Source organism: Lupinus angustifolius, unplaced genomic scaffold (assembly GCF_001865875.1).
Source record: "Lupinus angustifolius cultivar Tanjil unplaced genomic scaffold, LupAngTanjil_v1.0 Scaffold_162_1, whole genome shotgun sequence".
Classification (NCBI taxonomy): Eukaryota; Viridiplantae; Streptophyta; class Magnoliopsida; order Fabales; family Fabaceae; genus Lupinus; species Lupinus angustifolius.
This window is the reverse complement of record NW_017728885.1, coordinates 150,739-173,297: the sequence shown is the minus strand read 5'-3', so window position 1 is coordinate 173,297 and position 22,559 is coordinate 150,739. Positions and strand designations below refer to the sequence as shown.

The 22,559-nt window shown below is 31.9% G+C and overlaps 3 protein-coding genes and 1 long non-coding RNA gene across 7 annotated transcripts; all 4 read right to left on the bottom strand.

Annotated features, from left to right (window-relative positions):
* Nucleotides 1-521: 521 nt before the first annotated feature.
* On the bottom strand, nt 522-8,497 carry LOC109342053 (coatomer subunit delta-like). The gene is made up of 12 exons (XM_019580031.1): nt 8,465-8,497; nt 8,308-8,344; nt 7,992-8,031; nt 6,731-6,954; nt 6,051-6,293; nt 5,786-5,960; nt 4,715-5,019; nt 2,754-2,952; nt 2,519-2,672; nt 1,235-1,297; nt 1,032-1,128; nt 522-778 (listed from the first exon to the last, which is right to left on the bottom strand). Exons 2-12 carry the CDS (start codon nt 8,308-8,310, stop codon nt 689-691), a joined length of 1,593 nt encoding a protein of 530 aa, XP_019435576.1. The 5' UTR covers nt 8,311-8,344; nt 8,465-8,497; the 3' UTR covers nt 522-688.
* Nucleotides 8,498-12,713: 4,216 nt separating this feature from the next.
* LOC109342037 (F-box/LRR-repeat protein At3g26922-like) lies at nt 12,714-15,189 on the bottom strand. Its single transcript, XM_019579996.1, has 3 exons — nt 14,191-15,189; nt 13,741-13,912; nt 12,714-12,996 (listed from the first exon to the last, which is right to left on the bottom strand). The coding sequence occupies exons 1-3, from the start codon at nt 15,148-15,150 to the stop codon at nt 12,983-12,985; spliced, it is 1,146 nt and encodes a 381-aa protein (XP_019435541.1). The 5' UTR covers nt 15,151-15,189; the 3' UTR covers nt 12,714-12,982.
* A 2,320-nt stretch (nt 15,190-17,509) lies between these two features.
* On the bottom strand, nt 17,510-19,909 carry LOC109342030. Of its 4 annotated transcripts, none has more exons than XM_019579985.1 (6): nt 19,198-19,909; nt 18,877-19,118; nt 18,586-18,792; nt 18,410-18,502; nt 18,226-18,327; nt 17,510-17,985 (listed from the first exon to the last, which is right to left on the bottom strand). In XM_019579985.1, the coding sequence occupies exons 1-6, from the start codon at nt 19,511-19,513 to the stop codon at nt 17,590-17,592; spliced, it is 1,356 nt and encodes a 451-aa protein (XP_019435530.1). In that variant the 5' UTR covers nt 19,514-19,909; the 3' UTR covers nt 17,510-17,589. The 4 variants fall into 4 exon arrangements, with proteins under 4 accessions (XP_019435530.1, XP_019435531.1, XP_019435533.1 ...); XM_019579986.1 differs by having other exon boundaries at nt 18,877-19,106; XM_019579988.1 differs by having other exon boundaries at nt 18,877-19,071.
* A 16-nt stretch (nt 19,910-19,925) lies between these two features.
* Nucleotides 19,926-20,688, bottom strand: LOC109342028. The gene is made up of 3 exons (XR_002107027.1): nt 20,625-20,688; nt 20,429-20,534; nt 19,926-20,321 (listed from the first exon to the last, which is right to left on the bottom strand). It is a non-coding gene; the product is annotated as an uncharacterized LOC109342028 (long non-coding RNA).
* Nucleotides 20,689-22,559: the final 1,871 nt, after the last annotated feature.

Below are 22,559 nucleotides of genomic sequence, written 5' to 3'. Positions count from 1 at the left end.
TGTGGTGTTAACACGCCATTAATATAGAATAAAACCAAAGTAATAAAGTAAAATAGGGATAAAAATAAAAGTACTTATATTTTGAAAAATAAAAACAGCATAATAATTCACCCTTATCTATTTAACCGGCGTGAGCAAATAGAAAATAATAGATTACCCCAATGCCCAACTTATTTCCAAGTACTAACATTATGAAAAATATATATCCAGATAATATGCCAAATTTATAGGTCTTACAAACAAATATATTTAGATCACCCACAAAGTGATCCTAGATAACAAATTTCCAGCAAAAAAACATTACATCATTTAATTCTTCAACAGTTAACATCTGCTGTAAAAAAACTTACAGAAGATTCTTGCATATTAGAGTAAACGAAATATATTTTTACATAATAGTTTCAAATGATAAGTTGTTTTCACCATCTACTTTATCTCCTCCAATGTCAATGAATTTGGAGTGCGCTTCATGTAATCATAGGAAGAAGAGAAATCTAAATTATATGAGAGATGCTCAGTGGGTTATGGAGAAGCATCTTTTGATACAAACAGTAACAAGCTATGGAGTAAATAGACACTTTAAGGTTTCACATTAATTATGGTAAATTATATTCTGTCTTGCCAAGTAAAACTAAGGAATTAACTTCATGATTAGTAACAGCATATGTAATTTGGGAAGGAAAACCAATTAGACAACTTGGTAGTTTTCTGTGATCAACTGTGTTCTCTGAGAAAATTTTGGAGCATTACCACCCTTTAGTGGTATGATGTTCACAACCTGCAAGTGATGAATGCAAAGATGAGTCAAACAAGTTTCAGCTCCTATTAAATCAATATTCAGGCTAGCAATATCAGCTAAAATCCATTTTTTGCATAAAAATGTGAAAGAATTAGAATAAAATGATACTCTATTCATACTTGATACAAGACTTCCTAACAAACAAAAACTCTGACATGTCATCCAAACAGCACAATATATCCAAGACCACAAATAAAATGGAATGCAAAAAATTAGAACATCGAAAACAAACCTTCAGGTCACTAAATGTTTCAGTTGCCATAAAACTGACTGAAATGGGAAAGAATGCAGATGAATCTGCTTGTGGAACAACAAACTCCATTGACCCACTGTCAAAAATATTGAAGTTAGAAAAAAGCAGATCCAAAAGTACAATGTTGATAAGATAAAGAAAGATACTAAGCTCTGGAAAACCATCACTCCAAATTAGTGTACCTGCGGTTTGAATTATCAACCAGAAGGATAGACCACTCCAAGATAGAATTTCTAGAATCATACCTGCGAAGTCAATATAATGGAGTGTTACAAAGAGAATATGTAAACCGAGATATGAGATGTTTAGAAGCCACAAATAAAATAAAAAGGATAAAAATCATCAGCTGGGGAACAGAACACATCTGTTACTCAATATCTTGAACAAGTGACAATACCAAGTGATGAAATACAAACACCAAAGATGACACGAGCAACAGAACACAGACAATATCCCAAAAAAACACGGGACAATGTATGGATATTGGCACTCCAAAATGACTTTCCACACTTCCTACTATCCTATCATAATTTTTGTTTTCATTTTTCAAAATCATAATTTGTCGAAAGAAGCATGAATAGGCATTTGGAAGTGTCAATAGTGTTACCCATTATATAATGTTAAAATAAATGAGAAACATGACAAAAGATCTAAACTGAAAGTCGGTGAAGTGTTGGAGGAGTGTTGGTGTCGGGCACGTTCACCCATCTTATTAAAGAGAGGTGTCTGGGCTTCCTAGACACTGCCTTTAATTTGTCCTATTGTTTGTTTGAAGAAAAACACCATGAAATTTTAAGAAAATTACAACAGAATAGACAATGTCCTCCTAAGGGGAGTAAAATACAGTAAAGAAATAACATAAAGGCGACCCCTTCCCATAAAAAGCAGAGACAACAACTGTAGGCTTAAGTTTCTAGCATTGAATTCTAACCCATATGCTCCAAATTCTTGCAGAGTATAGTGCCACTAAAATGTACTTTGCTAGTTAGTCAATAAACTTAAAATATGAGTAAAGAAAGGTTGTCCAGAGTATTTGACAACAAAAAGATGAGTACTGGCCTCCAACCTCCAGAAACACAATACATGCTAAGCGTTAAAGTCCTATGCAATCTACACAATTCAAGTAAGAAATAAATGTGAAGCATAACAGCCCCAAGGGTCAAAGAATCATATCCTTTTTCTTTGCAAAGCAGCAGTCATGAAGGGAATCCAGCATGACAAGCAAAGACATCAACTTGGTCTCTTCCCACTTCGAAAATTTAGAGTGCAAGAGGAAGAGAAATGGAAACAGATGTGGATCAACATTCTCCTAATAACTCAAAATTCTGGTCACTAATTCAAAGATTGCAAACCGTTCACATGCAACATAGAACATTCGTAATACAAAACCGCTAACTTTATGCAAACAAACAAGCCATGGTTTTCCCTAACATAATCAGAGGAAGAAAAAAAATTAAATTCCACACCTCCATTCTCCATCAATCTGGCTTACAGATGGTGCTTCTCGAAGAGCTGGAAGAGGTACTGATATCACAACATTTTGTAGATCAAACATTGATGAAGCCTCATATTCAATGCTGACATAAGTTTCGTTTCCAGAAGAAGAGGGCCAGCAGTTGACTGCAACATGCAATATAGCACATTGTAAGTTACTAACACATCAAAGATGACACACTACATAAATGATAGATATGAACCAACTTGTCAGTGGCACCATTGTTTCATCAGTGCTTTGCATTCTCCACTTTAGAAGGCCAACACCTGCAGCATCACTGGCTTGACCAGTAGGGAAAGGCCTATTGGGATCCTTTAGGCCTAATATACTCTCATTTGAAAATAATTCTTTGTTCATGTTAGGGTGTGTTTTGAAAGCGACTGCCTGATTTTCACCAGTCTTGACCTGCAAAACCATGCCACAATATGCAAGCACCAATGTTTTCATTGTTATTCACATTTCATATTTGCATTCAAAACCGGTCTTTAAAAAAACAAGAGCAGCAATTAACAATGAAGGATATAAGGAGCTAAGATGCAAAGAAAAGGCCTGTACTGGAATAAGGTTAGTTATAATGTAAACATATGTAGGACTAGTACATAGCAGAAGCAAAACATATACAACCAAGAAAACAAGAAAAAAATCATTTTAAGTTGTATTTGAAATATGACAATTCTATTTTTTTTTCCTATTCATTGATAGAAGAAATTATCATTTCATAATAGCAAAATTTATTGTTCCATTAATCCATGAAACAACATTACTTTAAAAATTCAGGCATACATGTACCAGACCATACTACTTGCCTCGGAATCATTTCCATTTTGTTTATGTGAGTCAAGAAACTAGTCAAACCAGTTCAAAACAAGTTTCTCCCACTTCAAAACTTTCAAATATATTTTGAAGATTCAGAAATGTGTTGTCAAATGTTTCTAAAACCATTGTACAACATTTCAAAAATTGTGAAAAACTTACCAAGAATCATATCAAAATGCAATGAAATGATTTGAAACTCCCATGAATCTGTATTATTTAGTATTTTCATATAGATTTCATACAGATATAAAAACAATTAAGTATATTATTTACCATGAAGTTGTCGGCACTCCCAATTACCTATTCATACTCCCTTCTCCCAATAAAATTATAGTTTTTCTATGGAAAAAATATAAGGGGTAATGAGTAATGAGGACTGAGGACAGACAATAGAGAGTATGAATACAAATCATATCAAAAGCACCAGAATGCATTTAGATTGTCTACATTTATCACAAAACTGTATTTCATGTATATGGGTTGAATACCCCTTGTACTCTATTAAAATTATACCTTGGCTTGTTATAAATATATTTTTTACAAAACTGTATAGATCTCAAACATTAAGAATATGTTATTTCACAGCAAGAGAAAAGCTACAATAAATTGCAACCACTAGATTCAAGAGCGAACCCAAAATAGTTCATTTGTCAACTGTAGATGACCCAGTTCCTACCAGAATACTTCAAAAAGACAATCTTATAATCAACAATGGAAGCAGCACTGTCATCAATGTGCAGTGCACGGGATTTGACCATCATTTTCTTTCTCTTCATTTCCATCCTTCCTCCCTAACCGAACAGACACTGCTGTCTAGTCCTCTTACCCCTTATTTTATTTTAGTTTTTGCTATCATGAGCCAAAAGAAAGCCATACAGATGTGATGGTTGTGAAATAGATCTCTTTTTTTATAGGCAAACATATTTTTTCAATGGGAGGGGGAGAGAGTGCACTTCTCGGGGTTTGAACCCAAGGCACTCACAATTCACGTCCCGCAACTTAACTAACCGAGATAACTCTTGGGGACGTGAAATATATGTTTTGTATTACGAAAAACTGTTTATGATCTTGAGCATAACATCTAGTAATATGTGCCTCAAATGTCTAGGTAAACTTTGAAAAAGTGGCTTATTCAAGCCTTGCACCTTGAACACAGGCTGCATTAATAGAGCAAGGGAAGAAAAACTGTTCGATATGAAATTTTTATTTACCCATATGTTGCTGAAATTTAATGAAAAAGTATTATTTTTCATGTGATAAATCATTGTCCAAACAAAAACTGCTTGGTCAATACAGACATGCAAATGTAAGAAACGTGTGCCTTCTACACATTTAGGTAGTGAAGCGGTACCTGAACTTGAATATGTCCATCCTCTTGGTTAAGAATTTGGAGAGCCAATGTACCTTGAACATCAAAATTATTTACTCCACCATCACGTTTCAGTGTCACATTGAGTTTCTCCTCGACATTTAAAGTGATGGGGTCAGTAAGTGGTGGGGCAGCTGACCGAGACTGGCCAAGTGATGGCTTAACATCTTCAAGAATTACCTCACCTTCTGCTCTAAGTGATTCCAAAAACTGATTTGCCTTTTGAGATTTACCTAGCTTCATTCCAAGACCTTTTGGTGGAGCATTGGCAGATGAAGTTGGACGACCTGAGGAAGAGAATATGGGATTAGAGAAATTGCAAGACTACTTGTTAATTAGATTTAGAGCATGTTTGATTCAGATTATTTTTTTAGGAAAAAAACATCTGTTGTTGATAAAAGTGATAATCTGCGGAGGAGGAAGGTGTTTGGCAACAACATAAGCTGTTTTCTATGGCTGTTTTTGGGTGAAAAAACTCAGAATATTATGAGCTAGATTTTTGGATATTTAAGATTATTTGATAATTAGATTATTTTTTAATAAGAACCAACAACACCCTTAGTAAAATGGTAATTCAGATATAGACTAAATCATTGTGGCAAGCAATAATGCAATTCTGCACATATTGACCATCTTTCAGGATTTCAATATGCAAAGCATATCAATGTTGTTCATACTAGGCACACAGGTATATATATACATATAGATAGATAGAAATAATTAGCAAAAAAATGATGACTACAGATGATAACAAGAAGGTAATGATAAACCAAATCACACACCCCCAGGATAAAAATTGATTGAATTTCATGTTTTCTTATAAGTTTACATTTTTAAAATATTTTGATAATTGTATTATCAATTTAGAAAAGGTAATAGAAACTGATATCATTAAGTAACAAGGAAATCATATGTGAAAGCTTATGCTACAAACATGACTCTACACAAGCATTTAAAAATACTCCTGTGCACTACAAGCATGCTTCAAAGTCATTTTAACTAAATATGTGAAGAATCATTCTAGGATAACTCTGCAAATATGTGAAAGCAAACCTTTAGTCTTGTTAGAAAAGGAATCAATATCTGTATTGAGTCCAAAAGCAGGGCCACTTCCAAAACCAGAGCCACTGCTAGATATGCTCAAATCACTAAAGCTATTTTCAATTCTTTCAGAGCCCAATGACTGTAACGGACCAAATCCTCCTTTTTCGCCTCTGTTCTTTTCGATCTGTAGAATGCATGTAATGAATTTGTATAAATGATGTATGTTCCCATAATTTTAAACAAACAAATTAACAAAAGATCCCAACAATCATACTTTGCTTTTATCAATCTCACTAGCTTTCCGCTTCATAACATCCTTAGTTTCATTTATCTTGCTCTGCATAACCAACTTGTGCAGCTTCTCTTCATGGCTTTCCATCTCACAGTATTGCTTAACTTGTGCAACATTTACATTTTCCTTGTGCCCGATGGTGATGACTTCATCAAACGCAAAAATAAGTTCAAAAGCATTTGTGGAAATACCCTCTTCATCAAGAGAGTAAGAATATTCGGGAACCTAAAAAATATTAAGGAAAGAACTATTTATAAATTCATAAGCACAAATTGTGGAAAAGGTTTTATTAAGTGGCTCTAATCTTGTCTAAAGAAGATAATAATACCACCAATGAATAAAAAATGATAAATTAGAATCCCTAGTGAGCCTTCCTATAAAATTATCAATATTAGTAAATGCCATTTCAAATTAAGAACAAAATGTCATGCTCTGAATGACTGTACCATCATAACTCCATAAAGGGAAGGATAAAATGAGATGAAGTCTCAGAAGAAACAGCAGAGAACAAATTATAGATTCGGGCCAGCAAGCCATACCCTGATGCTAAGTTTAAGATGCAGGTAACAACACAATTCAGACAAGATAAGTAAAACCAAGCAACAACAAAAACTGACTTAGGAACATAAGATCTCAAACATAAAGCATCAAGGAAAGGATACGAGCTTAGAGAGAAGTCTCAGAGTGTCCAAATCTTCGAGTATGTTGCTTTGTTTGTTGGTTACCAGAAGAAGATACAGTGATTCTATTGGCTGGTAAACATAACGCACATTTTCTGTCTCGACATACGTGTGTTGCTTTCCAGTGCCTACCAACTTGGGAAATGCAGCTAGAAGACCCTCAATTCTTATACGAGACATATCCACAAACTGTCTAGAAACCAGAACTGAAAATAAAGCAATAGATTTGTCAGCTCAAAAATATTGATATCGAATCATTTTGGAACCAACAAATCAACATCAATTAAGACCTAGCTCTAACTTCTACACAATTTATCCTCATGGATCAACTTTCCCAACAACTATTTCAGAGTACCCATGCATCATAGAGTAGAATAAGAAGAATATGAAAGGAATTCAAAAAGTACCAGCAATCATAATCGAAATGATTTTTTTACAGGTTTAGGCTAATGAAGTACATTAGCTATCTTAACTCAGAAACCAGACGACCAAATCAGCAACCAAGTATTGAACCAAAACAAAAGACATAATTTCAGTGGAAGACTCTGGATGTTTAATCAATGTATATAGACTACTACTAGGAAGGAATTACCCTCCCGTAAATTTATTTCTTATAGTTTACAAAACCCAATAGGTTGTGTTCCAAACGAGAGGAGTCAACAGTAATTTTAGCCTAACATAGCAAAGGCATCTACTAGGCCCATGGTTACACTGCCTTCATCTTTTACAAAAAGCACTATAAAACAGACTACAGCCCATAAGTTACAGGTCACACGCTACCAGTGTAGCAAAGCAGTAAGAACTAACAACTACAACCACCAAGTCTTATCATCCCACTAGGTGAAGCCAGCAGTCAGCTACATGGATCATCTGGCAAACAGATAAACTCTTATGTAAGAGTACCACAATTAACCCCAAAAAATACGTAACAAATGGACATCTCGACAATACAGCCCACCGGATTAATGAAATTTTATGTAATAAATCTTAAAGCAAATTCCATCCATTGAGAGTATTACTCTCAATCAGGGTACCTTAGAAGTTTTTCTCCGACTAACAACAATAAGTATTTTCCAACTAAGTAAGGTTAGTTTCAATTTCCAACTAATTGGGTCAGCTGCATGTTTCAAACGACAGTATAATATATATATATATATGTGTGTGTGTATATATATGTATATAGGTGTGCGTGTGTTTATATGTATATATGTGCACCAGGGAGCAGGGAGTATAGAATTCTCACCTTTACCAGATTTTCCAACAATGGATGCAGCAAGTACAACCTGCATTATGACAAATAAAACAAACAAGCATTACAATAAAAACACCATCCAATTTATGCTGATTCCATATACATCCACATTCTTATTCTTCACTAATAAATTTGCATATCAATTTTTCAGTTTACAAAAGGAAAATGAGCAATTAACAATTTCGTTTAAGAATCAAATTGCTCATAATACGATCAAGTACACTCTCTAATTTTCGATCAGTTACAGCGTCCATAACTAAAATCTAAGTAAACAACAAAAAGAATAAATAAAATAAAAAAGGCTTACCATCTTTTCGATCAATCTTCTTTTCCTTCTTCAAATCCTGGAGAAAAAAACTGCTTCAAAATGAAATTGAGCTGATTATGGAAAAGCAAAACTGAAATCCAATATGGGGAAAGGGAAAGAAGAAATAAAAAGGAAGAAGGGGAAGAATGTGAGTTACCGTGAGAAACAAGATCTGAGATCTGATTTGAGTAAGAAAGAAGTATAAGAGGAAGAGAATTGAAGGAGTAGTGAAAGGTTAATACGGTGCGTTTTTACCGAAACTTGGTCTAATTACTAATTAGCTTGGTCCGGTTCGGGTAGGTTAGAAACTACATCAAATCAAATAGAAAGCTGGTTTTTTAAAGATTATTTAATTTATTATACAAGGGATTGAACTTTTCTCCGGTCATGTAGGAAGTTAAAATGATTTTGTTATTTATAATGGAAGTTGTGGAGTTGGAGTATTAGACTCGAGGAAGGTGTTGCATGAATGTTGTATGGAGTTTGTCTAAAAGTGCCTACCTGAAAAGATATTTTGATGTTCAAGTTAGTATATGAAGATATATTAGGGAGAATAAAATGCAAGAGTATAAGAGAGTATGAGATGTTAACTTCCTTATGAGGGGTCTCCTCTTATTTATAGAGGATATAAACATGAAATATTCTCTAGTAGATGTTGTTGACATGGTCGAATATCTTGTCGTGTCAAGTCTGCCTCAAACAACCATGAATTATCTTATAGCATGTCCCACTTACCGTAGTCATATTCTAAACATGTTTTTGCCATATGGTGGGGGATGGTGTAGGGTACAAATGGTGTGGTCAGCTTTGTGGCATACGCCTGTGTTGTACAGATGGTGTGATAGTCCTGTTCAAACATCATGACAATCCTATAATAGAGGTTTGTGATCTTCTATATTACTTACCAGACCATGTCTTGTCAATATTATCTTTTACCTGGCTAGACTGAGTATTTGGACATGATCGACAAATGTATGAGTTGGGTCTTCCTTGCCCGACGTTATTAGGTGTGAAAATTACCTCAATTTATAGGATTAATTTAATATCTTTTAATTCTAAATACTTACTTTATACACTCATAATTGAAGTTTTGATGAATATTTACTAATCCTATAATTTGAGTTTCCGTGATATTTCAAGACTTAACATGTGCAAAATAGGCGAAGAATGGTGCCAAGTGGAATTTGATATTTCAGGACTTAACATGAACTATAATTTCCTGAGTTACTCTTTTACTTAACATCCGTTTCGTGTAATGCTCGACGTAGTTTTATGCTTAATTGTCACAATGTGTGTCTATGTTCATATGATTGCTAGACATAAACTCATGTAAGCATCGAATAACTCTCAAACTAGATAGCATAGACTATTAGACATAGAAGTGTGCTTGACGGTTCATATAACTTAATGTTATCATCGTAGTTGCAAGACATAGAGCTATTTTGGTAAAGTGTTAGTATAAACCAACACATTGGCGGCTAACACAATTGAGGAGTGTACTAAACTCAACTCATATACATAGATTGCTAGACATAGAGGTGTATGTAAGTCATAATTATTGATCTTGTGGGTAAGGATTTTGGCTTTATCTCATGAGTTGCTAAATTAACTAATGTATTAGCTTTTAGTGATTTTGAGGTCTTATGTTATGTGAGAGTCATACTTGTTTGCTTGCTTGCTTGATTTTCACCAAATTTACTAAAACGAATATGAAGTCAATCCCACATTTAAATTCCAACATCTTTAGTTATTGTAATTTCATATCTCAACCAAACAATATTGGAAACCCTTTTGAAAACCAGCTTAGAATATTAGTTTAATTGTTAAAATACTATATTTAGCAAGTCTATGTGGATATGACAACATCTTACATTTTTGCTTGTTTGTGACACAGTTGATAGTTTTATACACCAAATTGTCGATTAGTAGAAGTTTGGCTGGGACATGTGCATATGACAGAAAATACACTCTCCCAACTTTTCTCCCCCTTTTGACTTCATCAAAAATTAGAAAAGTCAAGAGTTTTCCAGCATAATATATAATAGCATACATGCAATAGGATATATATATATATATATATATAATAATAATAATAATAATAATAATAACCAATAAGAAAGCCTTAGATGACCATTTTTTGGAAATCATAAGACCTAGGTATAAAGAATAGAAAGTACAGATATTTAAATCTACACCAATGCAAAAATGAAGTTAAAAACTGGCTCAAAATAATTTGAAACACTAAAATCGAATCTATTTGAATTGTGTTGAATTGGTATCTTAAAAATCGGTATGATTTGATTTTTTATTCCAATTTTAGGAATCAAATTAATTCAAATCAGATCAAATTAATTTGACTTATTAGAAATATGTCTAACATTTAAGTGTTTAGTACTAGTGACAACTAACTCATTGTTATTAACCTTATTTTGATATTACATGTTTAGATTAAATAATACCAGGAATAAGGTTCTCTTATGTTATGTCTATATAGAGTATGCAAACAATATTATAATTAGGTTGTAATAATATTGATATGAAGCATGTAAATTGGTCATCACTTTAAAGTGTATTATAGTATTAATATTTTAATTATGTTTATGAGTTTTAAAGTGTATGCACAATGTCAACTTTTTATAAAAAATTGATTTAACATAAGTTGAAACTGCATTTAATATTTGAATAGAATATCTTAATGTAAATAAATCAAACAGAATCAAACTACAAATTAATTATGTGTTTAGATCAAATAATTTTATTGCCTAAAAACATATCCAAATCTAGCCTAAACAACCCCAATCAGAACACTATATATCTCTTAAATCATTTAAAGATTTTAATTTCAAATTATTACATCCATCATTCTAGGGAATTGAACAACAAATTAAGTCCTTAAATTTAATATTATTTTGCATGTGAAGTAGTTAATCAATGATACAACAATTTATTACGTGTTGTCAACAATACTTTCTTATAATTAGATAAAAGGAATAAAATATCTGTTCGTATAAGGAGATAATATATGTCCTTACAACTATTAAAATTATAACATATGTCATAATTAATCATTTTTTATAAAAATATTTTTAAAACAAAATAAAATAGTACACATGTCATACTTTTACTAGCTGAAGGGAATAATTTAACTCTTGATATAAGGAGATACTTTATTCACTTTGATAAAATATTGATCTTTAAATTTTTCAAATCATTTTGTCTATCATTTTACTTAATTCTTTCTATCTTTAAGAATTGTAGTAATCTTACAATGGCTTATGTTGGCGGTCTCATACTACCTAAGGTGCCACCCCATTTGATTTCATACTCCTATGTGCCACCCCATTTGATTTCTAACTTTACATTGCCCTCAATTTTCACATTTTTTTTGAAAGGTTAGCCCAAAATACTTAAATCTAACAACTTATAGTATGAGTATGATATCTAATTGTTATTTTCTTTATTCTGTCTCTTCCTAAATTTATACTTTTTATACTCTCTTTTACTTCTAATTTTATGAAAATCATGTTATTGTAAGATTCTTCTACTTTTACATTCTCATTTAATATCCATCTCATTCAGGTAACTTCTCTTATGAAATAAGTAGAATTATTGCATGTCATACGCTGCAATTTTATCATGTAAATATTTTCTCCACTTCTCCAATCCTCCTCCTTCTGGTTTACCCATTGTCCATCATATCTACAAAAACAAATAATTAACCATGGATTCTACTGAAACATGGTAGTGGATGCGACATGCATATTTCCAGTGTCTAACACCAACCACTGAAAAACTTTGTCAATCCATTATCAACTTTACTATACCATCTTCTAGCATCAAATGATGGACCTGCCCGAGATTTTTTCAAAGGGGCTAAAAGTGGCAATGGATAAAATTGAAGAGCCAATTTAAGGCTTTAGTAGCAAATTAAGTGATTAGTGATTACTTTGAAAGTAAATAAATCTACCTCTAATATCATCATCCCAAATAACTCAAATCAACCAACAAAATATTGATTTAGTAGTGTAAGGTTTCACTAGATCCTCAGATAGATCAAAATCAAATATTCGATTCTTGAAATCGATACTTGTTAAGAGGAGCAATCACACATGCTAAAAGTAACTAATTTATCAATTATAGGGTGATGGATACCCATGTATGCTTAGTTTAAAAAAAAACAACTAGAATCTAATAATGGGTCACTTGCAAATGAGAAGTTCATTAGACAATACTACACAAAAGCTTGGAATCTATTTTGTAAAAAGCCACATGCATGCGTATATAGGACTTATCATACGCAACACAACATGACCTAACCCTACTTTTGAAAAAGCAATTAACCATATGATTCAAAACATCCATGACAAGACAAATACATAATTCACAATAACAAAGTATCACCTTCACAAACTTGAAACTAATGATGTAGCAACAGTAATTTGTCCCACAAATCCACAATGAGGGTAAGCAATTCGATGAAACAGAAAATTAACAAACTAAACTTTCTAAAAGAAAGTACATAAGTCACAGAAATTATAATACTCCCAAACATGTTTAAGTTAAAAGATAACAATTCAAAAGGTGTAGAATGATCCCAGTTGCACTTCAAACAGAAGATATTCAATGTTGCAGTTGCATTTGTTCACCTCTTGAGATGGCGCAGAGATTTTTAAACTCACTCAAAAGTACCTACCATAGAAAACAAGAATTTCATTTAACATAAGAAATTTTGTATCTATATCCTACAAATATGCTTCCTGAATATATTATATCTAGAGCTTGCATGAAATTAATCCTAAGAAAAATTAGCAATTAGATTGAATATAATATAATAATACCTAATTATCGTTCTTAGCCTTACATAAAATTATGATTTGACCCACTTTGAGAAATTAGAAATTGACAATGATGATGCAACACACAACAACAGTAAAGTAAGAAGACATGTCAGTTTCTTCAATCTATCATCTACCCTTTTTTTCTTTAGTAGTTCTAAGTTTTAATATGAGATCATATAGATTATATCAAATATTATGTAAAACTTTCAAAGATAGTTCAGACTAAGACCAAGATTCGTTTCATCCACCCAAACAATTCCTCAAACAGGTGATGAAACTTCAAAGCCAATACAGTTTCCCTAGTTGTGGTATAAGCCCATTTAAGTTAAGTAGCAACAAAATCAGATCTAATAGAAAAAATATTTGACACGTCAAAAGACTGAAAAACTACGTAAATATTGTTTTTTTTACCTAAATTTGAAACTATTCTATAGTCAAGTGTTACATATTACAAAGGTTTAAAAGCAAGGAGCTCATGATAAAGCAATATATAACTATATAATATAAGAGGGGTACGAAGAGATGAAATAGAAAATGAAGGAAAAATTGAACCATATAATTATGTACTTAAGGGTATAGTGTTGATATCACTTACTACATTTTAAGACATCCACATTAGTTGCTGGAGAGTTCTGCAACAAATGCTCCACCATCTCTCTTACCGCCTTATTAGACATAGATGAAAATGATTTCATTTTCAATTTTAATGTCCTCAATCTAACAAAGGCAGGAAGTTTTGTTCTGAATGAACTACTGGATAGAAGAGCCTACATAATAAGCACTAATTAGTACCACATACTTTCATAGGGAGCACATCTTCTGTCTTAAGATATGTACCACTTCGTATACTCTTTCATACTCAATAGTCAAAAAATATAATTCATGTTTTACTTTTACAACCAATGAGAAGCAAAGAGTATATGTATAAACTTTGAGACTGAGAATATGGTCTGACTTTCATTGAAACATAAAAGGCAAGAGTATATATAGGAAAAAAAATCACATAATAATGTATAACATGAGAAAACATATTGAAGTAACTTACATTTAGTGTCTTAATGGTACTCCAAGAGAGTGTCAATATCTTTACTTTAGCAAACACTTGCAGCCAACTAATTAGGACCAAATGGTTTGGTGGAAAATTTTCATACCAAGAAACTTCAATCTTTACTTTTTCGAGATCAGGAAGATTGCGCATAGATGAGAATTTGTGATCAGGAAGACCCTTAATAGTGATTACACTAAGATTTGGAGTCGAAAGCGAGATTTCGTACGCAATCCCATCACCACGAAAGCTTCTAATTGTCAAATTGGTAAGCCTAGAATTAGATATGTGGATGACTTTGGTAGCATCAAGTAAATAACAATGGTCCATGACCAAAGTATTCAACATGCTACAAGATGAAAAGGGTTCAACAGATCCATTCTCCTTTGTTGAAAAGGTAACATGCTTAATATGCAAGCTTTCTAATGTTGGCAAATTGAAAGATGTTGGAAGCTTTATATGGCTAGCAAATGCATAAGGAAACCAAAAGTAAAGCTTAAGAAATTTCAAAGAAGGACAATTACAGATGCAAGAGGGCAACACAAAATCTTGTTTCAAAACTAAATTGACAACTATGGTCAATTGTTGTACATCATGAGATGCAGCATATGTCATTATTTCATCAAGGATCTTTGGTCCAATGCACCCTTTACGCCTAAATTCAAGGTTATGGATAGAGACAGAGTTATCTCGACAAGATAGAACCCAAGACACGAAATTGTTGAAAACAGGAACCCAAAGAAAGTCTGAGGAATCAAAAGTTAGGTTAGGAGAACTTTTCCAAAGGTTCTTCCATCTTTTAGATAAGACAGTAGTTTGAACAACATGTTTTGCATTCATAAATTTCATTATATTAAGCAAAACTAAGTCTGGCAAGTCACTCAGCCTATCCTGAAGATTTCCCATATCTCTTTCCATGGATTCTCTTTCAATTTTTGCAATTCTCCTTGTTCTCTTCATCTTGAAGTCCCCTTGTTTCTTTTCCTTTGAGTGATACCTATCCTTAAACAAATTGAAATCATATAAATTTTAATTTCACACATGTATATAAATTATTTGTATCATGTTTCAAATAAAGTATACCAAAATCATTTCGTCAATAAATCATTGAACTACTAATACTAGACTCTTTTTGCTAAAATATAATTACCTTGTGGGTTGGGAACCTTTCAATTGGTTTCCAAATCAAAGAAGAAAGTTATGGAGAATTGTGCTTGAATTTTTTCGTCGCGACTCAGAAGTTGTTTCTAGGGTTTGAAATCTTGAAGTCGAGTTAGCGTTGATCTTACGCGAACTAGTTGTAACTTTGAGGGTTGGGAATGAGGAGCGATTCACAAATTTTCATTTCTTATCAAAAGTTATTTCTGAGGATCGAAGCAAGTTAGAGAATTTATGTATCAGATGAATAGTCAAATGAAGGTCAAGTGTAATATGGATTCGGCGAGGCTTTTAATTTTTTAAGGGGAAAAAAGTTTTCATAGAATAATATAATTTTTAGTTACAATACTTTTTAATAAAACTATAATAATTAAAGCATTTTTTGGTATTGTTCCAAAAAATATATATTTAAATGTTATAATATGATTAGAGTTTATATATTTGTACCTCCCAACTTTTCCTAATGTTCCAAAACTTATACATTTTTAGGATTTTAATGCTTAAACGTTTTTTTGGTAATGCATCATTAGTCCCTTGTCTACAAGGCAAATAGTCATGCCACTCTCTTTTTTTTTTAGTTTTTTTAATAGAAATTTGAAAGAATTATTAACTATGCGAATAATAAAAAAAGTTTGAGGATCTAAATCATTAAAAAATGCCAATGATGAACTTTGCACATTAACAAAAATATTGGGATGAAAAATACATTTACACATTGAAAATATTATTTATAGTATTATCCAATAATAGTTTGTTCAATGAAAATCGACCTTGACTTTAGACGGAGTTTATTTGTAAGGTCAAAGATTCAAATTTTTGATTTGTCACTTCCATAATAGCTTTATCCTAACCATCATCACAATCCAATAGTAAGTTTTATTAAGTGACAAATGTAAGAATTTTAAGTTATGGGGAGACAAATACATAAATTTATTGTATAACAATATTTTTTATAAATAAATAGATTAATTACTATTGTGAGTATATACAAAAATAAACTATATATAAAAATATTACAATAATAATAATAATATTATTATTATTGAATCACAACATTAAAATTTCAAAATTGTGGATCACACACATGTCCCATGATTATTCACTTTGAGTCTTCACCTTTTAGAAGCATTGAATATTTTTTTTCCCAATAATATCAAAAATAATTTTCCTTTTCCTTCGATCTTGAAAGATGTAATTCATATTTGGAATGACATTATGTTTTTCACAAAATAATGAAATCACATTAAGATTTTACCACATTCACAATAGGTAAAATGCTTCATAAAAGATTAAAACAAATTAAGTAATAATAGAGGTTAAGGATGAATAGGAATTAAAATAAATTATACTGACACCTCTGAGTTTTAGTAAAATTATATAAATCACCCCTTATTTTTTAACCTATATAAATCACTGCTAATTTTATATATACATTACCCTAACTATCCATGGAGGAGAGATAAGTATATATTCTTAAAAAAAAAGTAATAAGTGTAATTAAGTTAATCAAAATATGGTATATTATGAAGACATGTCCAAATAGTATAAGAGTCAATATCTATTCATTATTTTTGGTTTGTTACAAGCTGCTTCAATAATCCTAAGGAGATGTTTAAATTACTCTTATATTATATTGTAAAGAATCAAAATTAATGAAAATGTATTGACTCTTATACTATTTGGATTTGTCTTCACAAAATATCATATTTTGCTTAACTTAATTACACTTATCACTCGTTTTTGTTTAAGAATTTACACTTATCTCTATTCCAACGGTATAATTTATATATAAAATTATGAATGATTTATCACTACAGTAAAACTTCCTATTAGCCACGGTCATTATGTTATTTCACTACACTTCTGTGAAATGTGGTAACATCTATTTAGCCACAGTCTGTTTAATTCAGCTACAGTCGAACCGTGGCTAAGTTTCTGATTTTGCCACACCACAACCGTGGCTAAGTTGCTTATTTTTCCACAATACATCCGTGGCTAATTAAATTTATTTAAAGTTACTTTCTTACATACTCCTCTCATGATCCAAATGTGTCATTGTCTCACAATCTTTATTTTCAATAATATAATGGTAAATTTATAATAAAATTAAATATTTGCTAGCTAATAATAATAAAATTGAATCTTATACAATTACCAAATGTTTAACATTCAAAAATGCTGATAAACACAAAATGCAAAATGTTATGATCATATAAGTTCATGAATTTTAAGAAACCATATCTAAGATGGTGGAACATCACGAGCGAAAGTGGTTAACTCACTACCAAATTTTTCGACTAGAAACTTCTCAAGAGTAGCCAAACGATTCTGAGTATGTGCAAGTTGCTCCTTGGTCTCTTCATACCCTGATAGTTTTACTTCTAAAGTTTGTACATATTTCTTCAAGTCTTCAACATGTTGACTAGAGCCACTAGAATTCAAAAAACCAGTAAAATGTCTAGACGTTCCAAAAACACTGGAGGGACAAATACCAGTGCCCAAACCATGCACTCGACCTGAATGTTCAGCTCCATATGCTTTTCCAATTGCATCATTAGGATGAGCAAATACCTTTGATGAAACACCTGAAGTAGTGACATTTTCTTGATCTTGAGGTAAATGCTCTGATATTTTATCCTATTAAATAACAAGAAATTAATAATTTATATAGTGGCAAAATGCAAATTGCATGGCAGTAACCTATAATGGAAAATTGCATCAATAGAATCAGAAAGGACAAAATGATATTATGCGTTTGCCTACCTAACTAACTGCATACCATTATCCATTTCACAACTTAGGAAATGGTTCTAAAAATGATACACTTTTTAGGACATATGTAACACATCATGTATGAAAAGACTTTAAATTACTTACAGCTAGAGTTTTTCCTTCTTCGCTTACATAGCTTCCATCCTTCTTCAATAAAGTTGACAAAACAACCTCACCACGACATACAGGTCTTTGCAATTTTAGCTCCTAACACAACCAATGAAACATAAGTTTTTACATTCACAAAACTTCATTCTTTACAATAATACAATTACCTAGGACAACTTACCATTTGACGACCTCTCCTTGCATTGCTCATACTACCACCAGCATGGGAAACTTTAAGATTTTTGCGACTTCTAGTGTTCGCCAAACTTTGTTTCTACAATTGCCAAACATTGTAGTCATTATATTAAAAAAATACAAGTCTTGGAGAAATTAAATACTTCACAACATAATGTTTACCTTCATCTTATCCTCCTTATAATGATGCACAAATGCAGTCCAATCAGCACAATCTAAACCTGGAGGAGGATTAGCAAGTATGTCTTCCTTACTTTTATTAGGATAGAAATACTTACACCTTAACCTATATTTATAGGCCCTCCATCTTTCACCTAGAGTACTCATAGCCCATTTGACTCCAGCAACATAATCAAACTCAAAATTTTCCTTCACACATTATTAAATACGCTAGTCAATTTTCAATGACAATAGGAAAAAATTATTAAAATTGCAAATTTTTTAAATAATTACCTCAATATATTTCCATTGTTGGTATCTATTATCCTTTGACATCCAATCCCATCTTTTAACATAAATAGGACAAATTGTTGAGTTTTGAGCTAGTTTACCAAGAAACCTCACAAGTAAGTTTGAGCCATTGTCATTGCCTTGTCCATAACCATTGAGTTCCACAATAACTTTTTTAGTTTTTTCCAAATGCCAAACCTGAATTGCTTGCATTTTTCGAGTTTCAATTTCTCCTGAAGAGGTATCTGCAATTATGTACAAGAAGCAAAGTATTAAAGGTAAACACATAATAACATATTGAAGCTAATGGAATATTGCTCTTACCTTTAACCTTGACAAATAAGGGTTCTTCTCTATCTTTTGATTGAGTTTCATTAGAGTTTGAGGAGGTTTCAAAGTTGTCATCACCATATGAAGCATCGTTTGTGTTCACATGTGCAGGTTCAACACCCTCTTGATTGTCACTAGTTTGTTGTTGCATATTTTGGGTACTTTCGCTACTGTTTTCACCTTTTTGTCCTCGTAGCTTTTCTAGCATTACTTGTCCTGAATTCGCACGCTTCATATTGAACCAATTACCTGCACAGTTTGCTAAGAAAAGAACTATAACAAGAAACAAAATATATACTAAATGAATCATAACATGAATTATTAAAGATATAATGCAAAAAGTGTGGCACAAATTGTAAAAAAAGTCTATTTTATATTGTCAAGTACATAATATAGGATATTAAACTACTCTAACATTCTTCCTTCTTCATCATCACTAAAATTATCACAATCTTCATCATTATTTGATCCATGTTTTTCTTGTTCTTGTTCATTTACACCTTCCTGCACTAATTGTAATTCTTCGATGTTCTCCAAATGTTGCTCACAAAAAGATATGTCTTCCATTGATGACTCTTCTAAGTCCTCAAAGTTCAGATCACCCATATCATAGATGTCTCTAGGCTTCATGTGGCAAACACAACACCAACCTTGATCAACTGGATCATCAATATAATATACCATTCTAGCATCAGTTGCAAGGATGAATGGTTAATCTGCTTCATTTGCACCGGTGTGTATTAAACATGAAAAGTTTACACTTGTTATCCCAAATTTATCAATTTTGATTCCCTTGTTAAGTGTAGTGTCTACCCAATCACATTTGAATAGCACAACCCTTAACTTACCATAGTAGTCTAACTCTATGATGTCAACCAATTTCCCGTAGTACATAACATCACTTGATATTTCAATAGGTTCCTTACCACTTGAAAATATCTTAGTTACAGCAGACATAACAATACCACTATTTGTGTTCTCAATCCTTGCTCCTTCCTCTTTGTTCGAAATTTAAATCCATGGATATTATACCCATAAAATCTTCGAGAAATATTATTTGGCCCCTTTGCAAGACATTCAATTTCACTTGTAATATCTGGATCTTCCTTTCTCGCAACCTATTATTTTGTTGAAAGGTAAGGACAACTACATACACTCATGAGCTTTTGAGCATAAACAAAAGTTAGGTGAAATTATATATATATATATATATATATATTCTTACATATTCTTTAAACCACTCGTGGAAATGCTTGTGTACATATTCTTCCACAACTTTTGTGGAGTTTCTTTGCCCACGATGCATCCTTGTGACCTCAGTTTTACACTTTCTGTATGAGGAAGTTAATAGTTATCACATATTTGATATTGAAATGCATCATAGTATGAAAATAAACTATTAATAAGAACATATAACTTACTCGCGAAATGTATCAACCAATTGACAATTAGTTAACACATAACGATGAGCTTGTAGCTTCTCAAGGCGGATACCATGACTCTGATACCATGTTAAAATTACAGGGTTAAAGTAAAAAATATAAAAGAGAATACTCAAAATAATAAATTGTATTGATAGTAATATGAATGTTGGTACGATGATATTGTGTTTATTTTGATGATACAAAATTCCTAATACTAACTCATATTTATACTAATAGTAGACTCTTAATTAAATAAGAAACAAATCATAAAAGATACAATAAAGTAATCTTTATCTTAAGAGATCTTCTAATATACTCTAAACAAATCTAAGATATGATCATCATAATATAAGATATTATCTCTATATCTATGTATCATGTAGATATTCTCTTAAGATATTCTAAGATACTATCATATATTCTAATACATCACAGGCTTGCTGCTCCTGCCATTAATCCAAAGCTAAGACTTTACCATTGTTTCTACAACCTGTTGAGCAGATGTCTTAGTTGAGTTGAAGGTAATATCATTTTTGGCTAGCCAAAAAGATCACATTGTTGCTAACTATACAATACACCAAAGCATCAGACATTTCCTCTTGATTGACATGCCATGTGGATGATGAAATGACTTGAAGGGTCGAGAGGTAGTGTGATGTGAAAATTCACACCCACGAATCTGATACATTATTCTATAATGTACATTTTTTAAGAGTAAATTATACTGACATCCCCTGAGTTTTAGTTAAATTACACAAACTACCCCTCACTTTTTTACACCTACACAACCCTCCCCTAATTTTTATACTTTCATTACACTGACCACTCATGCATAATAAATAAGTGTAATCTTTTAAACATGCATCATGATGTCATGTATAATAGAAAAAGCAATGTGATCATGTTAATGATTAACTTAACAACGACTTAAATATTACCTTAATTTTTTTCAGCTCAGCATCAAGAGTTGCTTTCAAGCTATTTTCCCAAGTAGCCACAACAAAGAACTACTTTTGAGCTCTGTTATCAGATTACAATAGTTTTAAAAAAAAATGCAAAATATAAAGACATGCAAAATATTTATATAGATATTAATTGTTCTAATTTCTCACAATAGTGCAATGTTCTCACGTGAGTCGCTCTCTATATAAGAAACATGAATAAGAAAACTACGCGGAGTTGCATCTTGCAACAGATACATCATTAGCCTGGCAATGGTTTGGCCCTTAACCCACTCAGAGTTGTCAAGAATTGGTCAATCCCCTTAAAACCAAGGGTCAATCCCCTTAAAACCAAGGGTCAATCCCTTCCCTTCTTCCCTTCCCTTCTCATATATATATATATAAACACAAACCAAATCTTTCTTTGCTCATTAAAACCCAATCTGAGATTTCAATACTACCCTTACCATAATACCAAAATTTATTGTTTATTGCCTCGTCTTTATCAATATTCATATACCAATTTGGTAATCATACAACTAGAGGTCATTAAGGTTACAACTACCTAACAACATCTATCTACCAAATTCACTTTAGAAATAAAATAACTAAACATATCAACTACTATAAACCCATTTTTAATCAAAACTAAGTTACTAGGCCTCTGTTAACCAAAACTCCATTTTGCTAACGAGATACCTAACACACCCTTAAAAACTCAGCAAAATTCTAAAGAACCTATGGGGATATGATGTATGGTATTTACACTCAAAGTTATGGCTGCCTATAAATGATAAATAAAGCCCAAACTTGTTTTATTATGTCATGAATATGTACCATAATAGTAAAGCAAAATACATCACCATATAGTAAAGAAGAAGAGCAAAAGTTCCTTATGGAGTTATTGAAGATATCAAACTCTATGGTTGGCACTGTAAAGCATACATTGATTTAGCGAATATGGTTGCTTCTTTATCAATCACACGTGAAT

What these genes read in the sequence shown, in the direction of transcription:
- LOC109342053 (XM_019580031.1), bottom strand. An exon ending in GTGAGATTGATAAAAGCAAA is followed by an intron (nt 5,961 to 6,050) that starts GTATGATTGTTG and finishes TGCATTCTACAG; the next exon opens with ATCGAAAAGAACAGAGGCGA. An exon ending in AAACATTTAGTGACCTGAAG is followed by an intron (nt 779 to 1,031) that starts GTTTGTTTTCGA and finishes CATCACTTGCAG; the next exon opens with GTTGTGAACATCATACCACT.
- LOC109342037 (XM_019579996.1), bottom strand. Translation starts at nt 15,150, where the DNA reads ATGAAGAGAACAAGGAGAATTGCAAAAATTGAAAGAGAATCCATGGAA. An exon ending in GTACCATTAAGACACTAAAT is followed by an intron (nt 13,913 to 14,190) that starts GTAAGTTACTTC and finishes CTTATTATGTAG; the next exon opens with GCTCTTCTATCCAGTAGTTC.
- LOC109342030 (XM_019579985.1), bottom strand. Translation starts at nt 19,513, where the DNA reads ATGATTCATTTAGTATATATTTTGTTTCTTGTTATAGTTCTTTTCTTA. An exon ending in ATAAGGAGGATAAGATGAAG is followed by an intron (nt 18,503 to 18,585) that starts GTAAACATTATG and finishes TGGCAATTGTAG; the next exon opens with AAACAAAGTTTGGCGAACAC. An exon ending in AAGAAGGAAAAACTCTAGCT is followed by an intron (nt 17,986 to 18,225) that starts GTAAGTAATTTA and finishes GTTATTTAATAG; the next exon opens with GATAAAATATCAGAGCATTT.